We start from the raw sequence: 21,867 nt of genomic DNA on the forward strand, positions 1-21,867 counted from the left end.
CCCCTCAGAGCATGCTGCACTTCTCCCTCCCCACTGAGCCCCCAAAATAGGGCTACACTTCCTTGTGTGCTTGCCTATGGGTGCTGAGAGGGCAGGAACCGTGTCCATTTGCCTGCACCAGCCCGCGGCTGCATGTCAGGGCCTTGTGTATAGCTGGTGCTGAGAAAAGCGTTTGTTAGCTAAGTGAACTACATCCAGAGGTGAAATAAATGGCCCAAGGCCACACAGTAGGTTTGCTGCGGGAGGCCTGGGACCCAGGCGTGCTGACTTTGGCCCCATGACTTTCAGGGAGACATTTCTCCCTCAGCCTTCCGGCGGACTTGCTGAGATGCTCACCAGGGCCTGCCAGAGACAGGGAGTACCCTGAGGCTTGGCGGGATGGTGGCCTTGCACAGCTCCAGGGGTGCCCCTCACACTACAGCCTGGCCTTCTTGCCATGTTTTTTGGTTTTTGGTTTTGGATGTTTTTGTTTGTTTGTTTTTGTTTGTTTGTTTGTTTGTTTGTTTGTTTGGTTTGGGGTGGTTTTCTGTTTTGTTTTTTGTTTGAGACCGGGTCCCCCTCTGTCATCCAGGCTGGAGTGCAATGGCACAATCTCGGCTCACTGCAACCTCTGCCTCCCGGGCTCAAGCGATCCTCCCACCTTGGCCTCCCAAGTAGCTGGAACCACAGGCATGCACCACCATGCCTGGCTAATTTTTGTATTTTTGGTACAGACGGAATTTCACCATGTTGCCCAGGCTGATCTCGAACTCCTGAGCTCAAGCAATCCGCCCACCTCAGCCTCCCAAAGTGCTGGGATTACAGGCGTGAGCCACTGCGCCCAACCTCTCGCTGTGTTTTCTGCTGTGTCGAGTCCTATGGAGTCCAGGCTGTCAACTCCCATGGGTCCGTGGCCTCCACCTGTCCCACCCTTTCTAGGTAAAGAGGATCCCAAAGATCTGGAGGCCGTGGTCTTTCCCGCCCCAGGCCTTGCGGGTTCCCGTCTCCCCTCTGATAATGTTGATGCTGACGCAGGAAGTCCTGGTCCAGAGCCTGGTGGCCAAGGGCTGTTGCCTGGCAACCGCCTCTGAGAGACAAGTTCAAGGTAAAGCCTCAGGTCTGAGCAACTTCAATGGCTGGAGGAGGAGGAGAGGAGTGGGCAAGGTGAGTTATCATCACCCCTCCCTCCCTGCTCCAGCTCACAGCTGCAGAGCCTCCCCTCACCCTACAGCCCCAGTGGCTCCCCTAACCCACAAATTCTAGCCCCAAACCCTATACAAGCTCCTTCAGTAGCCCCATCCCTTCTCACTCATTTATTCAGAGGCACCATGCTGTAGCTTCACAGGAAGTTAGAGGCACAGCGTGTACAGTCCCCCCTGGAGTTGTGACATGCAGTGGCCCCCTCTGTTCATTCATTCCAGATACTCCTAAGAAAGGCCACGGTAGCACTGCCAGGCCCTGGGAACACAAGGCTGCCAGACACACGTGTGTGGGGGACAAGCACACGCACACACAGGCTGCACGTGAGCATGCACAGGTGCGGACACCCAGTGTGCTGGGGAAGCAAGGGCTGCCAGGACCAGACGAGGGACCCTGCCCAGGCAGCCACTCCCACCCAACACTGGCGCCCCAGCAGTTCCTCTGCTCCCACCACTTACACACCGGCCGCATGTCACACCCCCGTGCGCATTCACTCATGGATGCAGCTAAGATGTCCTGACCACCTACTATACACCCTGCACTGGGCTCACACAAACCTGGACACACAATATCACACCCAGCAAAGGCAGCCACACACAGCAAACCCCACACACACCCAGACCCGCGTGCTGTTGGTGGTTGGTGCCTGGCCCACCTCCCCTAGCTATTAGTAGGCTGTCCCTGACCCACCTCTGCCCCATGGGCCAGGCCAGATTGTCCATCACAGTGCCCTACCTTCTCTCTGGCTGGAAATGTAGGCACATGACCTGCATCGGGCCAACCATGGCACCCTATCACCACGGCTTTGGTGATTGGCCCAAGGGACCATCATGTGACCTAGTTGGAGCCAATCCACTTTCTTCCCTGAAATGTAATATTTGGATAATAGGGAGAAAGGACATCTACTGCTTTTGGATCAAGGTTTATAAGGATGTGGGCTCAGCCCCATCAAGGGTGCCTTCCACGTTCCCTGAAGGACCTGGACTCTGGGACGTCACACCCGAAGAGGCCAGGGTGCACGGAGCCCACACACACCTGCACATTCACACCCATCTGGACACAGTGTCTGGCAGATAAATCGGCCCAGGCCACAGCTGTTATCAGATGTCACCATCTTTACTGACAAGAGCTAGAGACAGAAGCAGCAAAGGGTTTCCTAACTGGCCTCCTGGGGACCCTTCTAGGACATTGCTCTCCTGTCTCAGGCAGCAAGAAGGCAGGATCAGCCAGAGAAGGCCAGAAGGCCAGCCAGGGCATCCTTCCTCTCTCAGACCCTCAGATCTTCCTCAAGGAACCCCAGACCAAGTCCCAGGGCTGGGCCTCCAGCCTCCGTCTCCACACAAAATGTGGTTTTATAAACTTCCTTCTCCTCTCAGGGTCTCACACTCTCCCCAAGCCCTGCCTCCCTGACCCTTGGCCTCTGACCCCCAGACTGCCCATTTCTCATGGCCTACACAGACAGGCCACTTGATGAAGGAGAAGGGGGTATAGGCCAAGCCTGGGGGTGAGGAGGGTACCCCCACTTTATAATCTGATACACCCCACCCTACCCGTTGCAGTGAGCCTGGAAGTTACCTCACATGACTCATTTTCTTGTTAGATCCCAGGAGGCAGCCAAGCTGTGATTCATCTCCATTTGTTGATGGGGAAATTGAGGCCCGGAAGGCCCATGCCAGCCCAGAACCCTGAGGTGTGCTGAAGATCCAAGTCTCCAAAAGTCTGGTTCCTGTGCTTTCCCTGAGGACCCCTGCCCTCTGCAGGGGGTGGGGAAGTGGAGGGATTTCACCAGGGGTCCCACCCTCCCGGGGCCAGCCTCACCACAGCTCTGAGGGACCATCTCTGGGACAGAGTCTAGGCCCAGCCTTGGATGGTGGCTGCTCCCCGTGGTCCCCCTCCACGGTCCCACTTCAACCTCTTCTGGTCTTTCCTGGGCCTCTCGACCTGTAGTCTTCAGGATGACAGAGCATGGGGAGGCCTGCTCCCCACCCACCAGGGGCTCCCCGGTCCTCCCGATGTCCCTGGTAGCCAGCTTCACCCTAGGGCTTTATTAAGGCCTGAGCCCTTCTTGGCAGCACTCTCAGGCCCCTCAGGGACGCAGGCCCTGTGCCTGTCTGTACTCTGTGCATTTGCCGTTGCACCCTGGCTATTCCACCCTGATCGTGTCCTTCCCTCAGTACTGGTTGGGTGGGGCTGTTGTCGGCAACTCAGGTTCACAGATGCTACCACTGAGCTCAGCCCAGGGAGGCCAAAGACGGCTCCAGGAAACAGATCTGTGCTTCTTCTTCCCCTACTCATCCTCCCCTTTCCCCCTTGTCTTCCTCTTCCTTCTTCTTCCTCTTCCTCTTCTCCCTTCCTCTTCCTTCTCCTCACAGCGCTCTTCAGCAGACACTGTGCCTTTCCATGCCAGTCCCCATGGGCTGGGTCTCTGCCTCAGTCTCCAGGAAGGGAGAATATGGGTCACAAGGAGAGAAACAGGAGTGGCCCCTCCTACAAGGAGGTGACTGGAAGCCCTCAAAGACCTGGGAACCCCCAGGAGCCCCTCCTCCAGCCATGAGACCCAACGTGAGCTTCCTTGGGAACTGGGAGGCTGACCTCAGCAGGGGCGGAGCCAGGCTTTGCGTGGCCTAAGCTTATGCAGTTTGAGGTCCCTCTTTAAGAAAACGAATACAAAATGACAAGTACAAAAGTAGATGCAGGGCCTTGAAAGAGCCCAGGCAGTGGGAGACCCTGAAGCTGGACCTCACTCGCTTCCTAGGAAATTCACCTGTTCTCTCTGCACCCAGGAGCACAGGACCTCCAGCATTGACTGCCTGGGCCAAAAGGGCATGGAGGTTGTTGGGGTTTCCCCGGGTGAAGCCTGAGGCCTAGAGAGGAGCAGAGCTGGTCCAAGACCTCACAGTCGAGGGGAGGGAGCTGATCTGGGGCCTGATCATTTCTGCGCCACTCCTCCCACCAGGTTAGGCTTTCTTCTGTTTAGGTTTCCAGCCCAGCCCCCAGCGGCTCCTGTGTCCCTGACTCTGAGCCCAAGAAATCCTGGCCTTGGTTTGTCCCTCTGAGGGTCAAGATTCAGGTTGATGCCCCCACACACTCCAGCCCTGGGGGGAGGCCAGTCTGCACCCACCTTTTGCTCGCTCAGCAAAGTCAGCCCAGCAGTAGTGCCCTCCAAACCTCTCATCTGACATAGCTCATCCAGGCTGATGACTCCTATCCCTGAGTCACAGAGGAGAAAACGAGGCCCAGAGAGTGGAAGCAACCTACCCGAGGTCACACAGCAAGTCCCGGCAGCAATAGCATCAAAGCCCAGGCCCTTCAACATCCTATCATGGGCCTGTGGCACCTTGGGAAGTACGCCCTAGGCACACCCATGGCTTCTGCCCCTTCCTCGGGCCACCCCAGCTTTCCCCAAGCCCCTACAGGTAGCTGATGCGCATGGTGCTGGACTTCTCCCCAGTGGAGGCCTCTTGGGGTAGGAGCTGCTGCTCCTTGCTGGCCACTCTGCTGGGCGGCCGCTCCTGCCCACTGGTGCCAGGCTGTGTGATCTGGCTGACCCGGCCGTTCATCTCCTTCCTCTTGCCCCCCTCCCTGCTCTCCTCCCCATCCTCCTCCTCCTCATCCTCTTCCTCAGTCTTCTCCGGGGGCCCCGCAGTGGGCTCCTGGCTGCACACGCGGCGGGAGGGCCGCAGCAGGACCCTGCGGAAGCCCTGCTTGAAGCGGTAGGAGAGGAAGCCATAAAGGATGGGGTTGGCACAGCTGTTGGCATAGGGCAGTGCCACCACCAGGAAGTAGAGCCCGAAGAAGGCAGGCTCCTCGGGCAGTGGGCACACCACATTGACGATGTTGAGCACGTAGAAGGGCATCCAGCAGAGCACGAAGAGCGCCACCACGGCCACCACCATGCGGGTGACCCTGCGCTCGGAGCGTCGCCGCTGGCACGAGGGCGCCCACACCCGGCGCCCGGCTGAGCGCACCTTCACCACGATGAGCAGGTAGCAGAGGCAGATGACCAGCAGCGGCCCGAAGAAGCCCAATGCGGCCGTGTAGATGATGAAGCCCGCTCGCCAGGCCGCTGCCGGCTCGGGCCACTGCATGTGGCAGGTGCTCATGCCACGGGGCACTCCTGAGAAGACTACCACGGGCAGTACCACCACGGCTGAGGCCACCCACACGGCCGCGCTGACCGTGCGGGCCACCGGAGCCGTGCGCCAGCGGGCCGAGCGGGTGGGATGCACCACGGCCAGGTAGCGGTCCACGCTCATGACGGTCAGGCAGAAGATGCTGGTGAACTGGTTGATGCCATCCACTGCCATGACCAGGCGGCACATGAGAGAGCCGAAGGGCCAGTAGGACAGGGCGTTCTGGGCGGCCAGGAAGGGCAGGCCCAGCATGAAGAGCTCGTCAGCCAGTGCCAGGTTGAGGATGTAGACGTTGGTGACTGAAGGGCTGGCCGTGTGCCGCAGGACCACATAGATGACCAGCGAGTTACCCAGCAGGCCCACCACGCACACCACCAGGTAGACCAGGGGGATCAGAACGCCACTGACAGCCAGCCCTGCTGGGCTTGGGGCCACCGACACGTTGCCCAGGGTGGCATCTGGGGGCCAGGCCAAGGAGGCATTCTCAGGTTCTGAGGTCGTGGACACCAATGATGGAGGAAGCGTGTCCATGGCTGAGGGGAGGTTGGTCAGCAGTCAGCTATTTGCCTGGGGGAAGGAAAAACAGCTGGGTCACGGCAGAGAATGGCTTTCTCTGTGCTGCCCTCTCCCATCACGCTGAACCTGGGGACCTGCTGCACGCCCATCCTCCCATCGTCTGAGAGATTTCAGAGGATGGGAAGTGCACCATCTCATTCACCCTGCACAGCGCTGCAAGGCTGAGTCATGTTATCCCCTTTTCTCAGATGAGGAAACTGACGCTTGGGGAGGTGAGGTGACTGTTCTTCCTCGTGGAGAGAGAGAGTGGTGTGCAGCATGAAGTCATACTGTTTCATCAACCAATACCTGCCCTTTCTTTCTACATGTGAGGCCCCAGCTGGCAGGCCCCTGTGAAGTGGGTTGCATTGCTGGCGAGACCAACAGGTCTCGTCCTGACATCTCAAAAACACTGCTTCATATCACAGGACCTTCCCCTGGAAACCCGCTCCCTACATGAACTTCAGAGGATCCATGAACGCCCTAAACTCCAGGTGAAGGTTAATATCAGATTCTTCAGGTTCCAAATGGAGTTAAGAACCACAGGCTTGGGGTGTCCCCTCCCCTGGGAGTCAGAGTCCTTAGCCCCCCCCATCAGCCTGGGCCATCCCACTATGCCCCACCCAAAGGCCCTGCCCAGGAAGGTTGGCTATGAACCTGGGGGGCAGGTGGTTGAGGTCCCTTCTCCCCAGCAGCCGGCTGGGGTTGGTGAACTTTATAATTCACTTAGTACATGCTATCCAAGAGCAGCCCCGCCCCCTGGCTGGAAGGGCCAGCTGCCTGGAGAAGGGAATGTTCTCAGCACAAGCAAGAGCCCCCACTGCACTCCACGTGCTTTCTTAGTGTCTTTCTCATCCCATGCCTGTGTGTAAGAAGCTGGGGCTCCTCCGGGCTCCCCTGTAAGACTCTGATCCCCTCCCGTGTGGAGTCTCCAGCCAGCTTTGGACCCTCCCCACTGCTTTCCGCCCTGTCACTTTCCCACAGGCACAAGCTCTGCCTCAGTGTCAGGCATCAAATGAACCAGAGAAGCCTGGAGTGGACCAATTCCAATGCCAAGGGGGAATGTCCGACCCCACTGTGGAAAGCCACGCTCAGGAGGAGGCCCAGGCAGGGCCAGGCTGTAAGCAGGAGCCTCCTCTGGGGCCTGGACTACCCACTGCACCCCTTCTTCCTAATTATCCCCCAATCCCCTGGCTCCTGGCTGTCCTCAGATTCTCCCTGCAGAAAACCCTGAAGGGAAGAGAAATCTCTCAGAGGAGAAGCTCTTCTTCTAATATCCCTGACACTGGGCCTGCAGTTCCTCCCTCCACTGGGAGCTGTGGTCCGCACCGCCCTATACGGACATCACTGTTGAGGTGCAAAGCTCCTGGGAAGGAAAGGCACCCCAAATCCAAACAAACACCTCTGAGCATGCCTGGCTACCCTTGCCCCAAGGACCTCCAGCTGCAGCGGGCTTACAGTGCCAGGCTGGGTGAAGTCAAGGGTAGCAGGGAACCCCTAGGCCATGGCTTCTCCAAAAGCATCCCAAGCTGGCTAGGCTCAGAGCATCTCCTCCCTGTTCCTGGGGCTGGGAGAAGAGAAGGATTCTGAGCCTGGGTCATCCTCCAACCTGTTCTCAACCCATCCTTCTCCCCAACCCTTCATCAGGTCTCCTGAGCCTGGAACAGCAGCACTAAGGGAGGGGCACCTAGACAGCGGGCTAGAGGATCCTAACAGTGCTGCCAGCTGCTCATCACTGAGCCCTGACTTGCCAGGTGCCAGGCTAAGCTGGTGAACTGCAGTATCCTATGGTGTCCTATGAGGGAAGCACTACTGTCATCCCCACTGCACAGATGGGGAGCAAACATGAGGTCACATGTTCTGGTCACAGGTAGGAAGTGGCAAATCTAGAAAAATTTGTAGTGACCACCTCTAAGCCCATTCCACAGGCTGGCAAACTGAAGCCAGGCCTGGGAAGGCACCCACCTGAGTGCCCAGCTGATATCCTGCTTTCCCAATTGCCCCCAGGACTTTGAGCTATGAGGATCATGGACTCAAAGCCTAATGGACCTTAGAGATCTTAAAATAGAATTTTGAATTCTTAGAACGGTCAGAGAATCTTATAGCCATAGGATTTTAGACTCAGTATCCTTGAATCCCAGAATGTTAGAATTTCAGAATGCTAGAATGAGTCCATCTTAGACCTGGAATTGTGGAACCTGGAACCTTAGAGCCCTGCCTCCTTGGCAGGGAACCCACGTCACCATCTACCTTGCCGCCCTGTGATGTACACAGATCCTCTTTATAGCATCCCTGCTGGTCAGCCAATCACAAGCCAGGGCTAGATGAGGGAGGGGAGCACCAGGCTCGCGAGAGAAGCAAGGAGCTGGGCAGGCCTAATTTCCAGGCTTCAGGGACAGATGCCCCTGGGGTAGCCCACTAGCGGTAAGCTCTGAGGTTGCCCCACCCCCACGCCTGCCCAGCACACGTCTGTGCACCCACAAGCGCATGCGCTGACACACACATGGTCCTGGCAGGAACACGGCATGCCTAGCCAGACCCTCCTTTGTACCAGGGAATGCAGTCGCCCCTCCCAGAACTCCTGACCCCCTCCTGGAAAACCCTGTCTCCACCTTGTTCTCGGCCAGTCTTCCCTGTCAAAGTTTGAGGGGCCCAGGCAGCAGAAGCAGGGAAATTACAGCTTTCCAAGCACGTAAGCCAGACCTGCAATTGAGGTGCCGTCTTTTCTTTAAAGAGCTGGAATCCTGTGCATGATCTAGTTCATCCTTGGGAAGGAGGGACTTTTCCTCCCTGTCTGGTTTATCTTTGGCACAAGCTTGCCTGAAAGCTGGGGGCGGACTCCTCGGAGGACTGTTCAGGAGGAGACAGCACAGAGAGGGTGAGTGGCTGCCTTGAGCCCCACAGCCCTAATAGTTCAGGGAGGCCAGGCACCCCAATCATTCTCCATTTGCCCATCTCTCACCCACTAGAACACTGGCTCTTGAATGCAGGGGCCCTGATTGATTTATTTCTTAACCCCAGAACCTAGGACATCACCCAGAACAGCCATAAATGTGAACAGCCAAGCAGTTCAGCAAGGAGAGCTCCAAGGTGGGACATTGTCCCCAGATGGAAGCCTCAGACGCACATGATGAGATCCTCAAGAAGCCCAAGAGGGAGAGTTTTTAGAGAGGAAGAAGTTGAGGCTCAGAGAGGTTAAGTAAGCTGCACAGGGTCACCCAGCTGGAGAGTGAGAAGCCAGAATTCGAACTCAGTTCTGTCTACTTCTAAACCATCAGTACCTCCTGGCCCCACTTGGCTCCTCTGAAGGCCTCAGGCTGAGAAGAATCAAAGGCCATGACAGTCCTGAAGAGTGCAGGGCGATGGCCCCTGGCTCTCTGCTTGTCCTCTACACCCTTGGGCCTTCTCCCCAAAGAGACCTGGCTTATGCTTGTCAGTGCCAGCTGACTCACTCGCACCCCAGGCCTGGGGCCTTATCCCAGGAGCACACCCCACGGGCCCAGGGTTGGGGGCTTGGGCTCTGTTGCACAGTGATGACGCCAAATTGCTGTGTGACCTCGGGCAAGTCACTTCTCCCCCCTGCACCTCAGTTTCATCGTATGGAAGACAAGCGGACCACTTCCCAGGGTTGTTTGCAGAGACTAAATGGAGGCGTGCCAAGCACAGTGCCGGGTATGGAGGGGGAGCTCAGGAGAGCTGCCACGTGAGCTGGGAAAGCCAACGACATGATGCATCTGGCTCCCTCCAGCCCTGACAGCCTGCGATTCTGTGATTCCGAGATCCTGGAATTATGGCACAAGATTCTGAGACTAATGCCCCTGCCCCTGCAACCGGCCGGGAGGTCACAGGAAGGCCTCCCCCTCCTGCCTCCCTGGGACTCCCCAACCTCTGCCTCCCCAGCCCCAGCCTCCCAAGTTCATCCTGGGCAGAGGATGGGCTTCCGGGACCCCCCCCTTCGGGACATCATCCGGGCCCCAGCCTCCTTACCTGCCCATGGGGTGAGGGCTTCCCTCCTTGCCGCCAGGCTGGTTATCATTCTGCTGCCCCCTCTCCCTGCCCAGTCCCCAGGGTCATTAGCCCTGGGATTGGTTAGGAGGGCACTCCTAACTGGGGTCCCCATGCGGCACCCACTTCTAGACTGCTTGCAGGCTCAGGTCCCCTCCCAGGCCCTCGGCCACGGCTGTCCACAGAGCCTCTCCCATCTGGTCTCCGGCCCTGACTTCCCAACCAGCGCCTGGTACGTCACCCCCCATCTCCAGGACACATCCTGGGGGGGCAGGGGCAAGGATAGATGGGGAGAAGCTTCCCAGGGTGAAGAAGAGAAAAGGGGAACAAGGGATGCACAAACCAATAGAAATAGAGGGGAAAGGGGGTCGGGAGGAGGTGGAGAGAGAGAGAAAGAGGGAGGGGGAGAGAGACAGAGGGAGAGGAGACCGTGAGTAGGAGGAAAGGCAGAATGAGGGGGAGTGATGAAAGATGCGTGACAGGGAGAAGACAAGGAGGAAAGAGAGGAGAGGAGACACGGGTGAGAGGGAGAGACGCAGAGAGAGGCAGGATAGAGAGGAGGAGGGAGGAAGGAGAACGAGGGGTTGGCAGGGAGAGTGACAGAGAGGGACTGTGCCACAGATGGTGACATGGAGCCCGCGAAAGGAGGGAGCAAGCAGGGAGGGGCCGAGGGCCAGAGAGCCGGTGTGGGGGGTGGGGGGCAGGTTAAGGGAGGAGGCCCAGCGAGGGAGCAGAAGGGGGGCAGACCCTGTTACCGAGGAGATTTCAGCCACCCACGCCCGCTGGCCTTGGCTCCCACAGGGAGTTGGAGAAAAGAATGTGCTCAGTGCTCAGGGGAGCTGAGGCTGCCAGCCAGTAGCCAGAGCAGCTCCCCGAGGCCACTGCGGCACAGGTGCCCTGGGGCAACAGCTGTGTCCCAAGGCAAGGCTGGGTGTGGGGCTGACCAGCCCGAGAGTGAGTCCACAGTCCAGCCCTGCAGTCAGGCACACCGGCCGCAGCCAGCACCGGCCACCGGGGAGGCCGGGTGGGGGTCATCAGCCCTGGGATTGGTTAAATCTGGAGAGCCCCAGGCAGGGTGAGGGGTAGAAGGACAGAGTAGAGAACCAATATTTCAGGCTTTGAGGGCAAAATCATTGTGCAGGGAGAAAACAGATTTTCACTATTTTCTAACTGACAAAACTCAAAATAGAATAATGATAATTCAGGCCAGTGTTTTGTAATGCAGGTCCACTAATGAGAAGAAAAGAGTTCTTTTTAGAGGCAACGTATTTTGCTTAATTGGAGTTTAGAGTTAGTGTTTCATCAAACCGATTGCAAATGGTCATCCGTAAAAACCACTCTCAGCTCGTAGGCTGCACAAAAACAGGCAGTGGGTGGGATTTGCCCCATGGGCCGTATTTACTGATCTGTGGTCTAAGAGACTCTGCCCTATGGTCCTGAGCACAGGCCCAGCTGTCTTGGGATGCCATGCCCCAGCCTGTGCTGATTCCTGCCTCAGCACAGGAGTGATAAGGAAAGGAACAGTCAGAGACGGGAGGGAGAAGGACACGCGTCTTGGCTGAGCACCTACTATGTGCCAGGCACCACCTAGGATACTTTCCAAACTGGGCCATTGCTTGGGACCAGGGCTGGACCTCCTTTGTCACTAGGTACCTGGGGCTGCAGAGAACTGGAAGTTGAATTGGTCCAGAGGTGCCACCGTGCGTGCGGCAGCACACAGTAGGACACACCTGCTTCTACCTGGAGCCGGCCTGGTCTCTTAACGCTGCCCCTCCGTTTGCCACGTGCCCGGGGCAAGGCCCTTGCTCCAGGTCTCAGCCTCCCATTGTCTTTGTCTGTACAAGTTCATGAGGTGTGGGTGGGCTCCTGGGACCGTGTCCTCAGGGTCAAGGGTGGGTTTTCCATGGCACTGACCACCCTTCCCTACCCATGGCTTCTCACTGCCCTCAGAATAAAAGCTCTCCCCCTGCAGCCCACCTGGCACTGCATCTTTGAGTCTGCCGCCTGCGCAGGCTTCCTCCTCTGCAGATTTCCCTCACCCCTCTGTGCCCTAGGCGCACCCAGCCTCATGTATTCATTCACTTATTCCTGAGGGTTGGGGTACAGGGGCTGAAGACTGGACAGGGGAGTTTGAGCCCCAGCTGTGCCCCTGCTGTGCAGTGAACTTGAACTTCAGTTTTCTCCTTCAGTAGAGTGTACACCCCTGACTGCCCGGCCCGAGGGTTCTTGTGAAGGTTAAAGGAGTAAATGTTCATCAGCGTGCCCCCAGTCACACACCTCCCCAGCACCGAGCCTTGCTGCTCCTGCTTGGAACCCCTCCACTGCTCTCCATCCACAGGCTCCCTTCTGGGCCAGGCCACTGAAGGCGTTCAGGACATGCCACCCCAGAATACACCACTCTGGCACATTGATTTCTTTGAACTAAAGGCACTTCAGAAACAGCAGGTGCAGAAAGGGTGCTCTGACCTCCCCTTTTCTTCCTGAAAGCAGGAGCTAAAATGCCCTGTGAAAGATGCCCTCCCTATGCCAGGAGGAAGAAAGACATTCTTTTTTTTTTTTTTTTTTCTTTTTGAGACGAAGTCTCGCTCTGTCGCCCAGGCTGGAGTGCAGTGGCGTGATCTCGGCTCACTGCAAGCTCCGCCTCCCGGGTTTACACCATTCTCCTGCCTCAGCCTCCCGAGGAGCTGGGACTACAGGCGCCCGCCACCTCGCCCGGCTAGTTTTTTGTATTTTTTTAGTAGAGACGGGGTTTCACCGTGTTAGCCAGGATGGTCTCGATCTCCTGACCTCGTGATCCGCCCGTCTAGGCCTCCCAAAGTGCTGGGATTACAGGCTTGAGCCACCGCGCCCGGCCAGAAAGACATTCTTATTACCAGATAAGGAGAGTCGAGGCCAAAAAAAAATCTGTATGAACAAATCGTTTAACCCTTATCTTCCCAGTTACACAATTGCCATTCTTTGTTCAACCTGATACTAGTCACTTCTTTGGGTCTTGGTCATTTGGGCGGAGGGTGGAGGGAGCTCCCTCATACATGTAAATGAAATCTGTATGTTTTTCTCCTGCTGATCTGCCTTATGTCCGTTTAATTCTTCAGCCCAGCCAGAGACACTAAGACAGTAAAGAAGGGTTTTTCCTCCTCCACCCCACCATCGCCTTGCACTCCCCTGCTTCCACCCTCGCCCCCTTCTCAGCAGAGAGAGTGAGTCCATTACAAACATAAGTTATCCCAGCTGCCTCTTTGAGACCTTCCTGTGGCCACCTGCTCCTTGTCAAATACAATTCACAGTCCCTACCGTGGCCTGGGGCCCCATGTAACGAGCCTCAGCCTGCGCTCCTGCCACTTGGCCCTCTTCTCGTTCTAAAGCACCAGGGCCTCCATCTGAACCTCACCGGGGCCGTGAGTCCCTAGCAGTCCATTCTGGGTCCCCCTCTTCACCTTCAGCCCGGTTAGGCATCCCCTGCTCTGGCAGCCTTCCCCAGAGCCCTCCCCTTCTCCGACACTCCCTTCTTCAAGATTTCTTGAAATAAAAGCAAATAAAATTTGCTTCTATTTCATCAAAGTACTGTTTGCAAGTAAATTTGGAAACCAGTAGAATAGTCCCCCCCCTTTACGCCCCTTATGCCTTGGGGCATACATCCCAATACCCGAAGTGGATGCCTGAAACTGTGGATAGTAGTGAACCTGCATATATATGCTATTATTTTTTCCTGTATGATGTTTTACATACCTATGATAATTTTTTTTAACAGAAACAGGGTCTCACTATGTTGGCCTAGCTGGCCTCAAACTCCAGGCCTTAAGCGATCCTCCCACCTCAGCTTCTCAAAGTACTGGGATTATAGGCATGAGCCACCCTGCCCAGCCTGATAATTTTTTCTTTTTTTTGAGACAGAGTCTCGCACTGTCATCTGGGCTGGAGTGCAGTGGCGCCATCTTGGCTCACTGCAACCTCCGCCTCCCGGGTTCAAGCGATTCTCTTGCCTCAGCCTCCCGAGTAGCTGGGACTACAGGCTGATAATTTTTTTTTTAAGTAAAAGTTCTCACCTATGTATTACTGAACCCAGCTTACTAGTGCAGAGCATATAAACAAAGAGAAAAAGTACCTTCCCAATCAAACATGTCCAGCTGTCCATACAGTGGTGACATTTTCAGCTTGCGATGGTAAGATGATCACGACCTTGATGCAACGTAAATATGTGTAGCATCTCATGCTCAGTTCCTGACAGACCCAGCTTGGTTCTTTCCAATACCTCCTTTTGGAGCTGTACCTGATGTTATTGCCAGTTTTCATACAAATCCACTGGGGAATGGGTCCTTTTTGCTTTTGTTTCTTGCGCAGGAATGACTTGATCCTGAGAGTCTTGTGAGAAGCTGTGGCGAGAAGCGGAGTCAACCACACACCACGACGGTGGAGAAAGATAATGTTTAATTTATAAATTAGGCACAGTTAAGAGATGAACAGCAATAATTAATCATACAATATACAATAGAACAATTATAACAATATACTCTAACAGAAGTTATATGATGGTGATCTCTCTCTTTCTGTCTTTTTCTTTCAAAAGCTATTAATATTTTTGGACTGTGGTTGCCCGAAGGTAACTGAAACTGCACAAAGTGGACTACTGTAGTGCTGAAAAGGTTTATAACAGCAAAAAACAGCAGCAGCAGTCCTCCCACGTCCCTCCCGCCCCTCCCGACCCAGATTTAATCCCACCCAGTCAGCAAATTGCTCCCTCGGTTAAACTCTTTCTTGCTAAATATCATATTGATTTTTTAATGTCTTAATCCCTCAATTTTACCCATTATCTACTGACTCCTCTTATAGTAGAGGAGAAGTTTACATTTCTTACACACTCTCACCCCTTCTCCCCATCTTCTCGAGTTTCTGTTAAATGCGTATCCAGTGTTCCCATGATTAATGCAATGTAAATATTATTTCCTGCTTGTCAGGAGTTCATAAATGCTTCGTTTTTTTCATTTGCTTCGTTTTTTGGTTTTTAAAAATATCTTCAATGTCTTGCACTAAGCATTTCCACACGTTCCTATAGCTTCGTAAAAACCACACAGTGGAGTTTCCAGAGTCCAGCCTCAGGGACGATTTCGTCGTGGAGACTACCGAGCTCCTCTTATCTGGGCCAGCTGCCCCTTGGGCCCGTGTGCAGCTGACATCCCGAGATTCTCTCTCCATTATTGTTTGGGGATTGCCTTCAGCTTTTTCCTGTATGAACCCAGTTTCTTAGATTCCATGTCTTCCTTCTTGATGTTTTACTTTCTCATTTTGTGGGGGACTTGGGGGGTTGGTTTTTTTGTTTCGTTTTGTTTTTGAGACAGGGTCTGACTCTGTCACCCAAGCTGGAGTGCAGTGGTGCAATCTCGGCTCACTGCAACCTCTGCCTACCAGGCCCAAGCGATCTTCTCACCTCAGCCTCCTGAGTAGCTGGGACTACAGGTACATGCCACCATGCCCAGATAATGTTTGTATTTTCAGTAGAGATGGGGTTTTGCCTTGTTGCCAAGGCTGGTCTTGAACTCCTGGGCTCAAGTGATCCACCTGCCTCAGCCTCCCAAAGTGCTGGGATTACAGATGTGAGCCACCGCGCCTGGCCTCCTCTCTCATTTTGATGGAGCATAGCTCCCAGTAACTTTCGGAGAAAGTGTACATGTTTCAAAATAGTGAATTCCCCTGTCACACTTGTTGATAGATAGGCTAGGTATAGAATTTGAGATTGAGAATGACTCTGACTCAACTGACGGAAGGCATCTGTGGGTGTCTCTAGCTTCCAGCACAATTCTTTTTTTTTTTTTTTTTTTTTTTTTTTTTGAGACAGAGTCTGGCTCTGTCGTCCAGGCTGGAGTGCAGTGGTGCGATCTCGGCTCACTGCAAGCTCCGCCTCCTGGGTTCACGCCATTCTCCTGCCTCAGCCTCCTGAGTAGTTAGGACTGCAGGCACCCGCCACCACACCCGGCTAATTTTTTGTATTTTTAGTAGAGACGGGGTTTCACCGTGTTCGCCAGGATGGTCTCGATCTCCTGACCTCATGATCCGCCCGTCTCGGCCTCCCAAAGTGCTGGGATTACAGGCTTGAGCCACCGTGCCCGGCCTCTAGCACAATTCTTAATCCCAATCCACTGTGTGTAACTTAAGCTAACTTTTTTTATTATTATTATTCTGGAAGCTTCTAGGATCTTTGCCTTATCCTTAAATTTCTGAAAATTTTATAACAAGACTTGCTTGAGTCTTTTTCCATTTGTCATCTGGAGCATCAAGTAGCCTTTTAATCTGAAGATTTGTGTTCTTCAGTTCTGAAACATTTTTCTGTTATTTCCTTCTATAACTCCTATTATTTGAATATTGGGCCTCCTGGATGAAATCTTTACTTTTCTTGTTGCTCATCTTTATCATTTTGTTCTACTTCCTGGGAGGTTTTTAAAAAATCTGTTTTTTAAAACAGATTTTTCCAATCCCTCTTTTTTTAAATCAACATATTTTTCATTTCTAAGAGCTCTCTCCTGTTTTTTATTATTTTTTGTTTGTTCATTTGTGTTTTTTGAGACAGAGTCTCACTCTCTCACTCTGTCACCCAGGCTGGAGTGCAGGGGCACAATCTCAGCTCACTGCAACCTCCGCCTCCCGGGTTCAAGTGATTCTCCTGCCTCAGCCTGCTGAGTAGCTGGGATTACAGGTACATGCCACCACACCCAACTAATTTATGTAATTTTAGTAGAGACAGGGTTTCACCGTGTTGGTCAGGCTAGTCTCGAGCTCCTGGCCTCAAGCAATCCATCCACCTCGGCCTCCCAAAGTGCTGGGATTACAGGAATGAGCCACCGCGCCCAGCCAGTTCTCCCCTGATTTCTGCCTGCTCCTTTGCTGTGGCCTTCTGTACTCATTTGTGGATGTATGTTTCCTTATCTCTTCAAGGATGGCAATGATGGTTTTGTCAAAGTTTTCTTCTGCTCACTGCATCATCTTATTGTTCACTGATATTCATTTTCTTCTACTTGTTTGATTGGGTGTCTTTCATTTATCATTTGGGGCAATGCTGTCATTAGAGCCTTTTTCAACCAATCATCCTGTATTAGCCACTCCTGTTTCAGAGTGAGGCATTAAGGCCGGGCACGGTGGTTCACGCCTGCAACCCCAGCACTTTGGGAGGCTAAGGCAGGTGGATCGCCTGAGGTCGGGAGTTCGAGCCCAGCCTGACCAACATGGAGAAACCCTGTCTCTACTAAAAATACAAAATTAGCCTGGCGTGGTGGTGCATACGTGTAATCCCAGGGCTCGGAAGGCTGAGGCAGGAGAATCACTTGAACCCAGGAGGTGGAGGTTGCGGTGAGCTGAGATTGTACCATTGCACTCCAGTCTGGGCAACAAGAGTGAAACTCTGTCTCAAAAAGAAAAAAAAAAAGAAAGAAAGAATGAGGCACTAAAATCTGACTGGAGCCCAAGAGCAGTACTTGTACAATGGTGGGCATCTCTGTGGGGCAGCTGGATCTTTTGTCAAGGACACCCCAAAGTCAGCATCTGTAAGACTTTTCTCTGGGGTGACCAGATCTTCCAATTTCATTCCCGGCGTGAGTGTATGGCTGGGTGCTGGCACCCCTGAAATGGGTCAGGGAAGGGGGCTGGGGTCACCATGTTCAGTATTCAGACTTTCACTTAATCTCCTTGTGTCAGTCAGATAGTGCTGTGTAACAAACAACCACAAAAATCTCTACGGCACACGACACTAAGTATTTCTTCTCTTCACATGTGTTCAGGTCGGCTGGGATGAATTGATCTAGACTGGGCTCGACTGGGCAGATCTGTGTGAAGTCGCAGGTCTGTAGATCAAGCAGACAGCTCTATTCTGTGTTTCTCCTTTACTCTGGGAACCAGTGGGCTCATCCAGGGCATGTTAATTTTTTTGGCTGCACAAGAGAGCATGTCCGTGCGGACAAGCCCATGAAGTCTCTCCTGAGTGGCCACAACGAGTCACATGGCCAAGCCCAGCATCAGGGGAGAGGGGAAACATGCCCTTCCCATGGAGGGCGTGTCAATATCTCTCTGGAGCGTGGTAGGAATGGTGGGTAGGGAGGGTAGGAGTGGAGGAGTGATTATTTGCAAGGCATCATCGAATTGACAGCATCTCCAAAAGCAGTCTGGTGCCTCACCCCTACTCTGCCCCGTAGCGAATGTCTCTGGGTCCAGAGAACTCTGGCTGAATTCTCCCTGCCGGGGTTAGGGAGAGGTGAATGCCTGACCACATAATGGAAAAGAGAAGATCTGTGGTGGTGCTGAGGGATCTCACTTCTCCTAAGCAGACTCCCACGCAACCCCCCATTTTCAGCCTCCTGCCTCACCATCCATGATGTCTGGGTTCCCTAATTCTGAGCCTCCCCAGGGTTCTGCAAGGACAGGTGATTTGCATCTTTTCTGTCTCCAAAGCCCCTACTCCACCCCACCATGTAGCAGCAGGCATTGAGGTTTGCCTCCCTCAGCTCTGTTCAATCATTTACCACCCTCCATCTGCTCTCGCTGCTCATACATTGTGGTTTGGGGTTACAGGTGTCTCCTGGCTTCTTTGAAGGTGGGAGTTTGTGTTTCTGTGTCTTGTTCTCCTTATTGCCGTGGCCACTTTTCAGCGAGGAGGTGGGGGGTGGAAACATCTCTACCCTAGCACCTTGAGACCAGAGTCTCTTCCTTTCTATATTGAATGTATTTCTGTGATCTGTGGATCAAGCCACATGGTAGATGTCTATTCACACGTCTGTCTCTCCCACTGGCTTCTGAACCACTGGTGAGCAAGGAGCTGTACCTCACACCTCTCTGCACCTCCAGCTCCTGCCACAGCTTGCTGTGAAGCACGTAGTTAGTAGGTGGGAACTGTATTGATTGAATTTTGGATTCTGTGGAAAACTGCTCTTTTCACCTTCCTTGAGGTCCTCTCCAGAAGCCTTCTAGGGACATCCTGGATGTGCCTCTTCCTCTCCAGGGCCTGTTCTGCTCTGCCTCCCATATCATGTGAGAGCTGGATGGAGTCAGGTGTCCCCAAATGTCAGTATCTCTCTGGAGTGTGGTAGGAATGGTGGGTAGGGAGGAGAGCTCAGAGATCAGAGGAGCAGATAATGAAGAGTCTAGACTGCAAAAAGTCAAGGTTTCAGTATCAGTGCCTGTGTCACAAACCACCTCAAAATGTAGTGGCTTACAATAGCCATGTTATTATCCCTTATGATTCTGTGGGTTGGCTGGGCTCATTTGGGCCATTCTTTTCTTTCATGGTGGCCAGCTGCGAGTCATCTGGAGACAGCTAGGCCAGCACATCCAGGTCACCTCTCGCACATGGCTGGCACCTGGCTGGGGTGGTTGGAGGGTGGGCTCAGCTGGGTTGCTGGCATGGTTCCATCTCTCTCGTTTCATTAAAGTCCATTCTTTCATCCACTTACTCATTTGTACAAATAACATTCATTCCGCATGGATTAGGTGGCCAGGACTCACTAGGGTCTTAGTATAAAACAAAACACACAGGTCCTTGTGTGTGTTTGAGCTTATAGTCTAGAAGGGAAGCACTTTTTGAACAAATAGACCTGTTTAATAAACACTTAATTATAAACTGTGATGAAGACTGTTCTTCAACAGAGGCACCAAGAGAAGCAGGAGGAGGAGGTGATCAAGATTGACTGTGGGCTGATTGCGGAGGAAGCTCTGGGTGCTATGGGTGGAAGGAGGGGCTTGAGCAAGGGTCCCAGGGTAGAAAGGGGCCTGGCATGCAGTGAAAATCCTGGGAGCAGCCTGCATTAGCTTGTTTTCACACTGCTAATAAAGACATACCCCCAGCCTGGCCAACATGACAAAACTCTGTCTCTGCTAAAAATACAAAAAGTAGCCGGGTGTGGTGGCACATGCCTGTAGTCCCAGCTACTCAGGAGATTGAGGCAGGAGAATTGCTTGAACCTGGGAGGCGGAGGTTGCAGTGAGCTGAGATCATGCCACTACATTCCAGCCTGGGCAACAGAGCAAGACTCTATCTCAAAAAATAAAACAAAATAAAAAATAAAAATAAAGACGTACCCAAGACTGGGTAATTTATAAAGGAAAGAGGTTTAATTGCCTCACAGTTTAGCATGGCTGGGGAAACCTCAGGAAACTTACAATTATGGCAGAAGGGGAAGCAAACACGTCCTTCTTCACGTGATGGCAGGAAGGAGAAGTACCAAGCAAAAGGGGAAAACCCTTCATAAAACCATCAGATCTCATGAGAACTCACTTACTATCACGAGAACAGCATGGAGGTAATCATCCCCCTCCCCCATGATTCAATTACCTCCCACTGGGTTCCTCTCACCTGGATTATGGGATTCAATTACCTCCCGCTGGGTTCCTCCCACCTGGATTATGGGATTCAATTACCTCCCACTGGGTTCCTTCCTTGTGATTATGGGAACTACAATTCAGGATGAGATTTGTGTTGGGACACAGCCAAACCAGATCACAGCCCTTGTGGCTGGAGCTTTGCAAGGAAAGGGAAGATAGTGCCAAGTGAGATCTGGAGGTAGAAACTGGCAACATCCTATAGGCCTTGTAGGTGAGGGCAGAGGTTTCATGCCAAATGTCCTGAGATGCCATTGGAGGGTGTTATACAAGGGAGTGGTCTGATCTGATTGGTGGTTTAACGTGATCACTCTGGCCACTCTGTGGAGATAAACAATGGCCAAGGGCAAGAGTGAAAACAAGAAGGCCAGACAGGAGGTATGAGCGTTAGGATTGGTGCTCAGCAAATATTTCCTTTCCTCCAAGTCTGGGAAGAGTTCCTGTCCCTGCCCCATTGGCGGTGTTGGGCTCAGCCACGTGAAGCGTGAGCAGAGGCCTTAAACACTGCATGGTTTGGCTTGACTTCTCATGCTCCTGTGAGAAGGATGAGAAGGACATGCCCCAGGGAATGGTGGTCTAAGGAGGATGAGAGACAGGTGGAGCCAACACACACACACCCACAGCCAGGAACGAGACCACCCATCCCCAGCCTAAAGCCAAGACACCAGCCAAACCCTCCTAAGTCAGCAGACCCACTCTCCACCTACAACTAGTGAGTGTGAGAACACAGGCCTGCTGCTGCTTGCCTCTGGGTTTGAAGGCGGTTTGGTTCGTTACACAGCATTATTGTGCCAATCGCTGACTATGACAGGAGGCTACCGCAGGAATCCAGCGAGGAAACTGTGCTGACCTGGACATTAGAAACCGTGGCAATGCAGAGAAGGTGGGGCGCTGGGGAGATTGTCAGTGATGGGTTGGAAGTGGAAGGTGAGGGAGAAGGTGTCAAGGAGGACTCCCAGGTTTTTGGTTTGAGAGCCTGGATGCATTTACTGAGTGATGAAGGCTGGGTGGGGCGTGTGAGTTGGAAAATGCTCAGGAGACATCCAAGCAGAAGGGCCATTTCCTGGGCTCTCTGCTGGCTGGACAGCCTTCCCACTGGCCTGTGAGCTCCTGAGAGCGGACTCATGCTTGACCTACCCCCAAGCCTTGGGCTTGACACACGGTCTCAGTAACTATTTGCTGAAGGATTCAATGATTGAATAAGTCAGTGGTTCTATTAGCATCTTTGACGGCACAGTTGCTTGTAAACGAGGAAAATCCCCAGGCCACCTGGTGGAAAACGGAGTATAGGCAGAGAGAGGGAAGGCAGAAGGCCAGTGAGGAGGCTGTGGCTACTGTCCAGGGGAGACATGGCAGGGGCTGGGTGAGGGAGCAGCCATGGGGACAAGGGGTGGATTTAATAGATAGAAGCTGAATTTTCCAGGCTTGTGGCCAGTAAATGACAGGATGAAAGGATCGGAGGAGTTTGGGGGACCCCAGGCCTCTGCTTTGAAGAAGGAACAAGGAACAGCCAGTCTCTAGAATAGAGAGCACCAGATGCAGTGGCCTCGTCTGGCAGGCACTTTCCTCAACCACCAGGCCATGATTTCATTGCAAGAAGGGCTGAGTGAGGCATGGAACCTGCTGCCAGCCCAGGCCT

At 53.5% G+C, this 21,867-nt stretch overlaps 1 protein-coding gene across 2 annotated transcripts; it reads right to left on the reverse strand.

Moving 5' to 3' along the window:
• Positions 1–2,171: 2,171 nt before the first annotated feature.
• Positions 2,172–10,524, reverse strand: SSTR3 (somatostatin receptor 3). 2 transcript variants are annotated; one of them, XM_023222266.2, is made up of 2 exons: positions 9,855–10,524; positions 2,172–5,879 (listed from the first exon to the last, which is right to left on the reverse strand). In XM_023222266.2, exon 2 carries the CDS (start codon positions 5,841–5,843, stop codon positions 4,590–4,592), a length of 1,254 nt encoding a protein of 417 aa, XP_023078034.1. In that variant the 5' UTR covers positions 5,844–5,879; positions 9,855–10,524; the 3' UTR covers positions 2,172–4,589. The 2 variants fall into 2 exon arrangements, with proteins under 2 accessions (XP_023078034.1, XP_023078035.1); XM_023222267.1 differs by lacking the exon at positions 9,855–10,524 and adding an exon at positions 8,571–8,717 and having other exon boundaries at positions 2,280–5,879.
• Positions 10,525–21,867: the final 11,343 nt, after the last annotated feature.

The sequence above is a fragment of the Piliocolobus tephrosceles genome, chromosome 19 (genome assembly GCF_002776525.5).
Source record: "Piliocolobus tephrosceles isolate RC106 chromosome 19, ASM277652v3, whole genome shotgun sequence".
NCBI classification, from domain to species: Eukaryota; Metazoa; Chordata; class Mammalia; order Primates; family Cercopithecidae; genus Piliocolobus; species Piliocolobus tephrosceles.

Bases quoted from the DNA above. Each gene is read 5' to 3' on its own strand.
- SSTR3 (XM_023222266.2), bottom strand. From the start codon at position 5,843: ATGGACACGCTTCCTCCATCATTGGTGTCCACGACCTCAGAACCTGAG.